This window comes from Tachypleus tridentatus, chromosome 6 (assembly GCF_004210375.1).
Source record: "Tachypleus tridentatus isolate NWPU-2018 chromosome 6, ASM421037v1, whole genome shotgun sequence".
NCBI classification, from domain to species: Eukaryota; Metazoa; Arthropoda; class Merostomata; order Xiphosura; family Limulidae; genus Tachypleus; species Tachypleus tridentatus.
In genome coordinates, this window is record NC_134830.1 from 99,416,247 (window position 1) to 99,430,619 (window position 14,373).

General features: G+C 35.7%; 1 protein-coding gene across 5 annotated transcripts in view; it reads left to right on the forward strand.

Moving 5' to 3' along the window:
- The window catches only part of LOC143253171 (protein AMN1 homolog), a 46,359-nt gene that overhangs the window by 16,609 nt on the left and 15,377 nt on the right, over positions 1-14,373 (forward strand). For 3 of the 5 annotated variants that reach the window (XM_076506546.1, XM_076506547.1, XM_076506549.1), the window contains exons 2-3: positions 5,052-5,190; positions 7,519-7,666. In XM_076506546.1, the coding sequence (XP_076362661.1) occupies positions 5,052-5,190; positions 7,519-7,666 (287 nt within the window). The remainder of the gene's footprint in view (positions 1-5,051; positions 5,191-7,518; positions 7,667-14,373) is intronic. The other 2 variants (XM_076506550.1, XM_076506551.1) reach the window with 1 other exon arrangement.

The window sequence follows — 14,373 nt, forward strand, 5'->3', positions numbered from 1 at the left end:
GACATCAAAACCAGAAGGAATCTTGGATTAAGTTCACAACCAGCATATCCTCTACCACCAGTTCCAAAGTCATATGGGACCAGATTCGAAAGGTCAGTGGGCAAGAGCATTACCAATACTCTAGATGAAAATTTTGCTGGGTATCTAGCACTTCTACCTCTTCTTCCATCTTCATAGCCATCAAGACTCGGGCAGAGCAATCACCTCTTTCCTTTCGAGCTGATAGTCTCTATGACTATAATTGTTTCTTTACACTGGTGGAACTCAAACTGACCCTTCATTGGTCTGGCAGTACATCAGTTGGACCTGAAGATATACACTATGAGATGCTGCACCATCTATCTTCTGCTTTTCTTGCTATCCTTCTGGTTGTTTTTAACCAGATGTGTCAGGAGAATGTTTTTCTTGATGCCTGGTGCCAGACTATTGTCCTGCCTTTCTCCAAGCCTGGGAAGGATCCCAAGATTCCTTCAAACTACCATCCAATTGCTTTGACAAGCTGTCTCTGTAAAACCTTAGAGAGGATGGTTAATGCTTGTCTTGTTTGGTTCCTTGAATCAAACAACATCCTCTCGCCCACCCAATGTGGGTTCCGACAACAGTGCTCCACCATGGACCACCTGATTCGATTTGAAACGTCAATCAGAGAAGCCTTTCTCAAATGACAACATCTTGTATCTATATTGTTTGACATTGAAAATGCTTATGATACCACATGGAGGTAGGGCATTTTGCGAGACCTCCATATATATGGGTTACATGGCCATTTGCCCATTTTTATTAAAACTTTTTTGATGGACAGGATAGTCTGAGTTCATGTGAGTTCGACACTTTCCTGTTCATTTCTACAGGAACTTGGAGTCCCTCAGGGTTGTGTTCTGAGTGTCACACTTTTCAGAATAAAAATTAATGCCATCACTGAACAACTCCCTCTCACTGTTGCAAATAGGCTCTATGTCGATGACTTTCACATCTCATGTCAGTTGCCGAACATGAGGTATATTGAGCGGCAGCTACAGAATGCCCTCAATTGCTTACTGAAGTGGACCACAGTAAATGGCTTTACCTTCTTTCTCTCTAAAACAATTTAAATGCACTTTTGCAACCAACAAGTGTATTCACCCTGATCCTGAACTCCGTATCAGTGGTCTCTGAGACTAAGTTCTTGAGGCTTATCTTTGACTCTAAGCTAACCTTTATAACACACATCAAGCAGCTACAGGTCAAATTTACAAGAGCACTGAACATCCTCCATGTCCTCTCTATCACCACTTGGGGAGCAGATCGACGTTCTATGCTAAAGATATATCGTGCTCTTTTTCAATCGAAACCTGACTATGAATCACTGGTCTGTGGCTCTGCCAGACCATTGGCCTTAAAGATGCTAGACCCTATTCATGATCGAGGACTTCGGCTCTGCACTGGGGCTTTCCACACTTCCCTAGTTCAGAGCTTATCATAGAGTCTCATGAACCTTATTTGCACCTCCGTTGTTTGCAACTGTCTTTACTGTGTACTTCGAAACTTCATTCCTTACCAAAGTATCCCACCTGGGGTTGTGTTTTCCTTCCTTGATGGGCCATGCCATTTCAGACCAGATTGTCTGCCATTGCTACTTTTGGCCTGCGTATACAGGAGCAGGTAGATGAATTGGGTCTGTCCTTGGATAACATTGTTGTATCCAGTGGTCAGCCCATCCCATCACTGCTGTGCCTGTCCCATACATGGACTATGGTCCTGTATTCAAGGCTTGGGTCCCTGCCAGCTGGCAGTCAACTAGGAGTGAGCATAAGGATTGGAAAGAGGAAGTTGTTCTAACTAGACTATGCTTTGGTCACAGTTTTTTAACTCATCATTTTCTTTTATCTGGAACTGATGCACCAGTGTGTAGTTTGTGTAACACTCAGATCACAATAAGCCACATTTTACTTTCTTGTCATTGTTATGATGCACAATGACAGCACCATTTTAAGTATGTTCTGTCCCAAGGTTTATCCATAACATTAGACAGTGTTATTGGTGATGGTGACACTGTCCACCTTGGTAGTGGTTTTAGTTTTTTAAAGGCCATTAATCTTTTTAATGCCATTTAAGTTTTTCAATATATGCTTTACACCTTTTTAATATGGCTCCCTTTTAAAAATCACAGTTCATCTAGTTCAATTTGAAATTAGAAACTGACCTAACATTTTATTTATTTTTTAACTTTGTTTTGTTTTACCTTAATTTCCTTTTATGAATTTTACTGAATTTACTTTTACCTTTTTACTGGAACGTTTGGCACAGATAGCCTAACTGCTTTGTGCCATAAAACACTAAATCAACCAACCAACCAATCCTTTCATTAATTTCCCCTCTTCCTTTTTCCATTCTCTACTACATGTACTTGAAACTTTTTCAATCTATCACCTGTTGGACTGGAGCATCTTTTTTTTGTTTGTCACTCATCATGTATTTTTGCTGCCATTTTTGTCAGCAACTGTCCTGGGGTTTCATCTTATCAATTTTTCCACCATACCTTTTTTCCTAGCAGTCATATTATTACACCATCTGTCTGCCTTTTTTTTTGTTATTGATCATTGGCTTTTCAGTCTGTACATCCACAAATTGTCAGAGGTTTTGTGTGTGGTCTTTTTCTTTTCTAGTACCATTAGTGTTTATTCCCCTGTTGTGTCCACTCTGTTCTACTGCATCTTTCTCCTATGTCATTTTAACCCTGCTGCCATTTCTGACTGTGGTTTTAATGGGGTTTACTTGTTCTAGTATGTGCTCTATTTAAGTTCTTGACTTCTTGCCTTCAGTGCAGTCTCTTTATCCTGCCATGTTTCTTTTTCATTCTCACCTACTATTATTGGTGTTTAGTGGTCTATCTTACGTTTGCTTCTTACACCTTCTTCAACTACACTTTTATCCCTCTTCCTGAACTGATCTTGCCTTCCTCTGTCCACAATTGCTGAGGAGGTTGTCTGTACTTATTTTCCATTGTACTTCCTTTTGTCTCTTACCTATTTGACTATTTCAATCCATATTGGCTCTCATGACTTCTTGGGCTGTTTGGTGTGCCTAATCCAGTTCCTCCTTTTTATTTTATGGACCCATTCCTTTATGCCCTTATTGATGGGTCCATTATATATTCTTGTTTGCATTTTCATATGTTGAGGATGCTTGCAGACTTACATTTGATGTGTCACCTTTCTCCTCTTACATCTTTTCTTTGCTGGTGCTTGGATCTCTTTCAGGTTGGCATGCAGACATCCACCATATATACATCACCTGTACACCTTCTGGCTGTTTTATTTTCTGATGATTTTTGGCCTCTGCAGATAAACATTTTTCATTTTTCTGCTATCTTTGAGAAGAATGTGTAATATTTCTCTTTCATATTTCCTTTTGCATTCATAGGATCCCACCAGTTGTTGGTGGTACCTCCTATTGCCTCTTATTGCCCTAAATTTAACCAGGATAACTTAAAACAGTGTATCATATGCATGGTTCTGTATAGGCATACTGTGAGATGGGATGTTCTGCAAGACCACTTGAGATATTCTCATGATATATCTAATTTTTGTTTGATCCAGTTTGTATCTATTTTATAGACTATCATGGAAAAAAAGTCAGCACCAGGAAGTGTTCTGCCTGCTTCCCATTGCACTGTTTCCATTCCCTCTTCCTTTCTATTTTATTAATTCATACGTGGCACTTTTCCTCTTACCATTTCCCAGCTGTTGCAGATGATGGACCATGAAACATCCTTACCAATTGGAACCTAATGGCTTGGATTCAAACAAGAGGTACTAATTTGGTGGAAAGTGGAGCAATGATGACAGTAATTATAGTGCAGGTCACCCCTGATATAGCTTTGCCACTTTGCCATTTTCCTGTAATCTGAGTCTGTTGAGTTGAAGTGAGCACACATTATGTTGCTGGGCTCTTCTTCTGCAAAAGTCACCTGTTCAGTTGAGATGAGGCATGCACACATCATACCACTCTCTGAGCAGCTGATATTTGTCTATTTAATGTCTAATGGTTGAATTGAGGTAAGAACACAAGGTACAGTCTGAGCATATCCCAACCATATTACATATATTGGCTTTCCAACTTATGAGTGCAAGTACTCAAACAGTCACATTCCTATTCTGTACATCCTTGCAACATATGGAACTTGTTTACCTTTTCCTTTCTTTCTTTGTGGGTAAAGAGTATACTTTGAAAGAGATGTAATGATGCTCTCACAGGTGTACTTCTATAGATCTGTCAGTGAGTGTCATATTCCATAGGATTCCTTCAGCCTCCTTCTGTAGGAAGCTTATCTAGGCAATTATTTACACTGGTTCATTCATAACTAATTATATGAAGACCTCTTTGCACATATTCTGACCCATCTTCCTCACTTTAGTTGCACAGTTTTTTACTTGTTTCTTATTATTGGAGGGCTTTGCAGTATGATTACATCATTATGTGGTAGCACAGTTCATTTTATATTACGTGAAATTAGGTAGGAGTTGCCTCAGTACTAGTGGCATGCAAATCCCTAAGGTAAATACAAAGAGAAGATAGCTTACTGTTCAAAGACGTCTATCAGAAATACATTTTCAGATAAGAAAGATGTTAGCATATATATAGTTAGTGTAAAAGTTAAAAAGTAGGTAGGAAATTGCCCCAGTAGTGGAAGGAAAAGAGCCAAAATAATAAAGGAGGATTTACTAAGGAAATTGGCTTAGTAAAGGAAAACAAATAGTAAAATTAAACTTCAAGAATTCTTGAAAATGAAAGAAAATATTTTGTTCATATATCAAAGTAGTGAAGATCAAAAACAAATTCAACCTATTTCATAAAATATTAAAATTTGCATGAAAATGATTAATTTTTGTGTTATTAATATATTTTGCATTTGGTTGTATGTCACATAAAGTTTCATAATTTTTTTCCTTGATGAGTGAAAAATTGTTTTGTACATGTGCATATAACACAAATATATATTAAGTACTGTTAAGTTTTCGTATTTTAAATGTCTTTATGAGTTTTTAAAGGTCACCATTATCCTTTTACAGTTGCATTTTAGTGGTGATAGACAACATGAACAAGTGTGGAACGTGGGAATTGATTAAAGATTTCCCGTCACATATAAAGTATAAAATATTGGATTTGTGTGCTAGAAGAGGGCTTATTTCTGATGAGAATATACAGATGGTGAGCCAAATGGAGTGTTTATTATAATATTCTATAATTTTTAAATAACAGGTTAAAAGCCATTATTTTAAAAGTGATTGGTAATCATTTTAACATTATTTTTATCACATTGATTTTGAAATTATGTAGTTAATTGGTAGTGAATAATTAAAGCACTCAAATTGTGCCATGGTTTTAAAAATCTTCAGTATGTTTACTCTAAAATCCTTATTTTTTTTATTTTTTGTTGTTGTTGTTGTTGTAAGTAATATTCAAACATTTGAATTATATTGTAGTACTGTAACCTATGCCTAATGTGTATAAACATTAAACAACTTTTAGTGTTGTTTATACTATAAAGTTCTTTGCTTGTAATTTTTAAAAATAATTGTCTAATATCATTTTAAATGCTAAAGATCACTTTTACAGTTTTAATGGACTTGTAATGGAAGCACATGGATTTGGCAGCTCCAAGTCTAATTTTATCCTAGTCCTCTCTGCAGCTTCCCCAGGTTCTTTCAAGTTAGCATTTACAAGATGGGAATAAGTGAACAAGTTATTTATATCAATTCTGAGCTTATTAACTTTTTTATTATGAAGTGGGTGGAATCCACCCAGCTCATAACCATAAAAAGTATCAATGATAGTAATTTTAGTATCATGTTTTATAATGTATGCATATGTATACAAAATTTTGCAGGTTATTAGCAAACGTTACAAGGTTTTCATACACAAAATATCAGGTCTTTGAATTGAGTTTTAAGAGATTTTGATTGAAGATTTTCTTGTACATTTTTTTTTTCAGAATGTTCACTATCCAACATATAAAGTAATTTTCATTTTAAGATTAAAAATATGTTTATGCATCAGAAAATGTTCAGTAACTGTATGAGTATGTGTCGATCTATGGATGGTCCAGGGGGTGGACCATCATCAAATTTCTCAGAAATTAATAACTATCATTTACTGTTGTGACTTATTATATAAATGTGTGTAGATCTAGGGGTCCAAACTATTCTCCATTTTTTGGAAGTTTGTATTGTTTCTTTGGTATGATTGAGCTCTGAGTTGTATTTTTATGGTATTGTCTATTTGGTATATTACCACTGATTTATTCCTCAAAGTCTCAGCTGCAATGGCCAGGTTTCTGACTTCTTTAACAGGTCCCTTGCATTAGTATCCTTTAGGAGGAACTCTTATTCTCTATAAGCTTCTGTCTGCAGTTCCTGGTAGTATTTACTTTTTTAAGTTACACTTGAAACACCTATTGCTTGTGGTTTGTTTTCCATCCTGTGTAACAAGTTCTCTAACTAATACTAGTTCTTTTAGGCTATCATAAGCAAGAGTTGAAGTTTAAGTACTTCAAGATTATGTCTTTAGTTGTTTATTTGTGATTTTGATGAATTCTAATTCCATTGCTAATTGCAGAGCTTCCTTTACTTTGCTTAATTCTAATTCCCATACCCACATATGGTATGGTATCTGTTATTTGGTGGGCAATTAGTCTGTCATTTCACAGAAAGTGTCCTGATACAAGAATTGGGCAGATCTGTCCAAATCTTTGACAAATTTGACTAGGATCTTTTCTTGCTTCTATACTTGTTCTTTTTCTTTGCTCTGGATACTTTCTTTTGATGTGTTGCTCTAAACCTGTTGAAATGGTATGAATTATAGCAGTGTTCCTCAGCCTTTGGTCTATGAAGGTAATACTGGAGAGTCTGTGAACTGTTTTCTGTAATTAAATAATGCATGGAAGGACTCAGAATAATAATGCATAAAAAGTGAGACTGTTCTTTAAATGTCACAATTGTTTTGCCTCTCTAAATGTGTGAGAAAAACCATTAAAAACAAGTTAATTGTTAATTAATAAACACAGTTTGTTGGGTATATGGAATACTCTACAAACATGGTATCTGTGGGGAGAAGGGGGGGATTGATAATAAAAGGTGTCTTTACTGGAGAAAAGTTTGGGAACCACTAAATTATAGGGTAATATTTAAGAGAGAACACCAATTAAACTGTTATTCTGGTTAAGTGAAGACTTTTTTTTTCACCTTTAGAACTTTAAATGATGGAATAATTTTAGTTTGAATTATTTCAAAATTCCATTGTTTATATATATATAGATGTGGAGGGCTAAAGTTGCTATCAAAATTAAGTAGAATATTTTTTAATATTAATTACTTTTTTTATTTTTGGATGAGGGATGACCTCATTGAACAAAATGGTTATAATATTCTTTTTATTCACTTGCATCCTAATTCCTTGTAAGTCATTTAGTAATAAGAATAAATATTAGTACAAAATAACCTAACTTGGACAGTATTTCAATTTTTGTTTTTCCAAAAGTTCCTCTTTAAAAACCTCCAAGTCTTAAATCTTAGTCAGTGTGATGCTGTTGGTGATGAAGGTTTAACAAATGTGAAAGTTTGTGGCAGTTTGAAGATGCTGAATTTGAATGCTGAAAAGTTTTCCAGACATCAAATTACTTCTAAAGGTAGGAAGAAATAGTGGTAAATTGAATTCATTCACTTAGCTTTGATATTTTTAAATATTTCATGTAAAATTATTGCATGTTCAATTACAGTCAATCATATAATGTTTATCGTATTTGATTATAATATGATAGAACAAATGTGATGAGTAAAAATACTGGTTGTTTAGTGTAAGATATGCAAATTAATGTTTCTTTGGGATTTTTTGAATGACATGATCTGTCCCTAGATTATATTTGTAATTATTAATGATGCCAATGTAAAAATTCAGAGTTTTTTGTTATGCAATCATTTTATAAGATTTGGTAATAAATAAGCAAGTGATTTGAAATTTGAGTTTTGAAAATCTATTCTTTGCTATTTTCAAGACTGAGAAATATTTTGTTGCCTAAACATATCAGTGGCATGTAACAGTGTAATGATAATTTTCCATTACAGTAGAAGGAAATATTTGAATGATTGCATCTTGATAAATTGTGATCTTGTGAGGTATTTAATACACATACCACCACTTGTGTACAATATAATATTGTATCATATATTTAGAAATGTTTTCCCAAAATTTTTGTTGAAGGCTTCCACTACATTTTTTAAATTATGTATTTTGTTATTCAAAAGTGAACTAGGTTTTCAAATTATACCTAAATTGTCATCTAAGTTATTGTAAAACTACACTTTATGCATTTTATGGTTGATGACATTATTTACACATACATATGTAGATAGTACAGTTGTATGAAAGCATTCTGACTAACAAGATATCAGAATCAAGGAAACTGAGTCAAAATAAGACAATAAAGGAAGAAGGAGGAGCTAAGTCAGCAAACAAAAGAAAAATAGGTGTATCCATCAAACCTTTGAAGTTGTGTTGAAGAACCATAATGAAGAGGTGAAGGGCAGGGATAAAGCTAAGGAATAGGGTAAAGGGAGATGAAGATGGGCAGATAGCTGGAAAGAAAAAGGAAAGAGATGAGAACCCCAAGCACACAAAGGAAACAAAAGGTGTGTGTTCAATAATTATAAAAGGATAATGACCCAAGCCCATAGCACAGGAGTCACTAAGATGATTGGGACAAAAAAAGATAAGAAACAACATGAAACCAATAAAGGACAATCATGGAAACAACCATACTCATTAGGGTATGCAGTTAAAGAAGAGTAACACATATCTGATTTATGAGTATAGCAAACAGAAAAGAGGTTACAAAACATACTTATCTCTCTCTCTCAGTCTCACACTACAGCTGTTACTTGAATGCTAGGATTTCTTCTTTGCCCATCTAAACATTGTTCTGATTTTTTTTTTTTTGCTTTAATCTTTTATATCTCACTTATCTGCTATTGAGAATATCTGTTTTGTAACAATTTCCAACTACATCAGTGCTCCCTCTATCTTGGTACAGTGTTTTAGCACCTCATTCAAATAATGTTATCACTTTTTCTTGACAAGGCATCACTAATGGGTTTCCCATTGCTTTGATTATTCAGAGTTACTTTGAACATTTCTCAGTGTTATCTAGTTTATTAGTTAATTTCTGTTTAAAAAAAAAAAATTTATGGGTAAGCTGATTTATGGTATGAATTCCTGGTATGGAAGCAAATCAGATCTCTCCTCTCCAACCTTTGATATCTGGTATTACACAAAACAAATTGTGAGGAAGGTGCACCATAGGTTGAGACTGTCAGTGGTTTTTATTTGTAATGAGAAGGAGACGTATATTCGGTTCTGTGGTGTTCCTCCAGAAATCTTTGACTTTGTGCAGAGAATTTAGAATCACTTTTCCTATGTCTTCTTTTAGTTTTTTGGCTTATAAGTCCCCTTGTGGGACAGTGGGAAGTTAACAGACTTACAATGCTGAAATCTGGAGTTTGATTCTCTATAGTGGACACAGCAGATAGTCCAACATTTCTTTGCTCTAATAAAATAAACTTATTTGACTAAATGTTATTGCAATCCATGGTAACAAACAGTCTTTAAATACAATGAAAAGCAAAAAGGAGGCCACTTTGTGATAAGCTGCCTTTGGTTTGTTTCTTCAGTTAGTTCATCAAGAGCGTGATGTTTTGGGTCTTTGCCCAGTTGCTTTTGAGCCTGCACCATGTTTGATGGCTAAAAGGTCTGGGACCAAATATTTAGTTTTTCTCTCTGTCTTTGGTTTATTTAGGGAGGTTGTACTTCTCAGTTACATGAAGGGACAGTTATACTTTATTTGACATGTTTGTCAAAACTTCATAATTTAGCTTAGCATTGCCAGGTGGAAGTATATTCTGACTCTCAAGTAATACATCTGCTCCTTAAAATTAGGAGTTATAAAGTGGAGTTTGCAGCTAACCCGAATATATTTTTAGGGACTTACCATTCCAAGATCTGATGTTTTGTTTTACTACTTACACTAAATTTTGATGGTCCTGAGAGTCTTCAAACATCTTCATGCACATTGGTTTGATTGTTGGTTGTTACATTCATCCCTGTTGTCATGGGTATTTTGAATTTTATAGTCTCCTAAAAGGGGTCATATTTCCTTCTCTGTTTAAGGACTTCAATGTTGGTACTGAGAATAGATTCTGTTCATATTCCAAGGGTTCTTCTGCTCTGTTGGATCATCACGAGTGATGTTGGTGATTATTATATGCATTTGGGGTCTATGGGGAATTGCTCACCGAGTGATGTCGAGAAAACCCACTTGTAGAGAAATATCTATACAAAAACGGCTCGTTTGGGTTGAGAAAATATTTTAAATAGAAGAGCGAACAACGTTTCGACCTTCTTTAGTCATCGTCAGGTTAGGTTAGGTTAGATGACGATGACCAAAGAAGGTCGAAACGTTGTTCGCTCTTCTATGTAAAATATTTTCTCAACCCAAACGAGCCGTTTTTGCATATATAATTGCTCACTGAATTTCTGGATGTGTGGTAACCTTAACCATGGATCCATGAGCATTACATGTTTTTGAGTTGGGATTAGTTATTCACTTCTCATCTTCATCACTGTTATCAACCCATTCCGTAGTTTCTATCTCCCGTAGATAATTGAGATTTGGAACATAGTTCTAGGACTATCAGAGTTTTGGTGATTGGTGGCTAGTGAAAGAGAAATGCTATTTTTTGGGTTTTTTTATTCATTTCAGTTGTTTGGCCTAACAAGACAGGAGATTTGTGTCCAGTCATTGATCATTCTTGTCTATCTCAGTGCCTAGATTCTCCAAGTTTCCCAGATTACTCATTCTCCAATCTGACATTGGTATTTTTTACTGGGATTGTGCATGTCCAAGATTTATTGTAGTTGGCTCTAATATATACATTGCTATAGTGGTTTATGTCCCACCACTACTGACTTTTTTTTTATACAAAAGTGTCAGGTACTGCATTTCAGAGATTTTACTGTAAGACTAGCAATGGATTCATGTTGGTTTTTCTGAGTTGTACAAGTCCCACTTTCTTTAATCAGGATCTCTCTTTGATTTTGAGGGGTTGTTCAGTGAGGATACTACTGAGATAAGGGTTTCTCTGCCACTACCTCATCTAGAGTTTCATCTCTTCATGAATGCCTTGTTTCTGGGATGGGATGGTTATGCCAACAGTCAGGAATTCCTAGGTCTATGCACGGCCAATGAGGTTTCCATATACAGTGTTTTAGTCCATCTTGGACTTTAAAAAGTAAGGCCTCATGGTCTGGGTTTTTGAAGAGGAAATTTGTCAGGCTTCACTCTGACAGTTCTGTGGTGGTGCCTTGCATTTTTTATTGAGGAAGCACTTGGTACAGAGCTTCTTGTTTTCAGATTGTGGACTTCCTTTATCAAGATCACTCCTATCATAACCATTCCCACCAGCTTATCATGTTCTGTGGGTAACAGTTGTGGTAGCAGATTAATTGACTCAGTTGAAATCGATTCTCTCAACAGAATAGATGATACATTGCTAAGTTCTGTTGTATTGGCTTTGAGCATTTCATTTCAGCACAATTGGATGAGATTACAATTTTAGGCCTTCCACCCAGTTCATATGTTAGTGTTGATATCATCAAATTGGCAGCTATATTCTGGATTTTGCTTCTACAGCACTGTTATGAGTGTCCACCATTTCCACTTCTAAGTCCACCTCTGTGGAGGTAATTAGGAACTGACCTGGTACCAGGGGTGTAGATTTTTTACACACAATGGTGGAGGATGATTTTTGCAACTACTTATGTGGACTGTTCAATTTGCAAATTGGTAATCTCTGATTATGTGAACCTGAAAGCTGCAATCATGCACATACAGAGTAATCTTGTTGCCACGATACTTGCATGCATACTTAGGCCTACTGACTGATACTTACAAACTATCGCTTAGATCGAAAAGCTTAGAAGCACACCTATGTTAAATATGTACATTTCAGCTACTGAAAAAGCCTACATCTAGGCCTAATTATGTAATTCGATTGGCAAGAATCACAAGAACAAACACACAATTTTTCGGCCTGTAATGCAATAAAACAATTCAACAGACCAAACTGTAGGGGGGGGGTGATTGTATGCACCATACCCCCCCACATAAAATGAAGGGGGGATGTATACCCTCCATCCCCCCCTTCCCCCAGGATCTATGTCCCTGCCTGGTACACTTGGATATTCAAAAGTTCAAGCTTTGAGCATGAAGGTTGTGCAGTCTTTTGCATGGCACTGTCTGTGGTTTAATATCTTAGGTTGTATGTATTTGTCTTAGTCTTTGCTTAGTACTGAGATGGGTATGTGTCATTTAAATGTTACATATATTGGCAATTGTGCATTGAGAGCAAGTTGAACCTGCTTCAGTCAGAAATATCAACCACAATTTTTTTTTTTACTTGGCTTTTTGGCAAAAGTTTATGCATGTTCCAAAATCGTTTTGTATAAGGTGACCTTATCAACTACCATTTGATTTTTGTGACAAAATATTCTTTGGGTCCCTCAGTACACTTCAGATTCCTTTAGTCACTTTGGGTCCTTTGTCTCAAATGACCATCCCAGTAACCTAACTGGTATATTAAGGTTACATTAAATACCTTTTCTCAACACACATTTGTGATTTTATTCTCATATGCCATGTATCACATTTACCTGAAGGTTTATTTTTCATTGGTGCTGACCTACAGCTATCATTGACTGGAGTGGATTATGCTGTTTGTCTGTTGAGTGCTTTATCATTTTTACCTACCTACTGTCATCAGACTGATTCTCCTTACCCAAGACAATGTGAGAGAGACAAAGAATGGGATAAATCCTTTTCACTGATTCATCTGATTGCTATTTCTCACTTTTGTGGCTGGTCATTGTTATGTTCAGTGGGGGTTTGAAGATTTTGTAGCCCACACTAATGCCTTAAGAGATGCTAGACAACAACTTTTCATTCTGGGCGCTTTTAAGGTGAGTCACTTCTAATCAGTTTCATAATATCTCTACAACCTTAGTGGCTTGGTTGAATTGTCTGCTGCATGACGCTGTGTTGACTTCCCCAAATACTTTCATCTCATATTATTTGCACGATCTGACAGTTCCTTTATCTGAAAGTTTTTGCCTACCCCATGTAACTTTCTTAACCACTTCTACTAGATTATACAGAGGAATTGGTATTTTCATTGCTGCCTTTCAGGGTCCCTTACTTTGTTTTTATAGGACCCCACTCTTTTGGATTGTTGCTTAGACAGGTGTGATTTTATAAAACCAATTCTGCACTAGCAACCACTTTATCTAGGTTGCAACAGGTTCCGTATAAATGAGGCATTTCATAAGACTACATAGAGGCTGACCAGGTGGTATTACTGTACTATACTGTACCACCATTCATGAGTAGGAGATGAGGGGATCCTGCCTCTACCTGCTGATCATTGGATTGAATAAATTGGGTTGAATTTGCTGTTAAAAAATTATGGAACTTAAATTATCTATTGCACTGTTTTCAAAGCACTGTTCCTCAGGACTCCCTAACCTTATGGATTCTCCTAGTGGAGCTAGGGAGCTTTTACCACACCCAGTTTTCAGTCACTGGGGTGGTTGACAGAGGCTTTTACTCCAGAATGTTATGGTGATTTCCTTCACTGCTTGGAGAATAGGGGAATGTTTCTTGGTGTCTTAAGAGAAGACATCAAAGTAATTAATTAAACAATACCCAAATATTGTGTGATGTTCTGAACAAATTGCTTTTTCTTTGGTTTACACTGTTGATTGTTCCCATGTTCTAAAAAGTTTGTTTTTTCACTGCACCTAAATACTGTTGGTAAGAGTTTTTTTGTTTTTTTTAAAATTTATCATGAAAAGTATGTCTAAGTGTTTCTCGTGAGTATATGAGTTTAAAAACTGAAAATAAATAATATAGTCTATAGACTGTTTTAAATACTTTAATGCAAAATGTTCTCGAATTAAAATGGTGGAGAATTTAGTCAACTTGGTGCAAAGAAAGATAACTGGATTTGACAAATCTCAAAGGATTTGATCGAGGGAATTAAGGATATAAAAACAACAATAGCAACCATGGACACAATGTTTTCAGAATTTGAAAACTCAATACAAACACATTCCGGACTAATTGATGATTTTAAGGTAACTTTTGGACCAACTGAAAACATGAAGTGTGAATTCAGAGTGGAAGTTAGAGAAACAGAAGCAGAAAATAGTGTGTTAAAGGAAAATGTAGAAAGCTAAGAGGAGAGAATGTTACTCCTGGAGCAAAAAAAGACTGTGTAGAGATCGTCA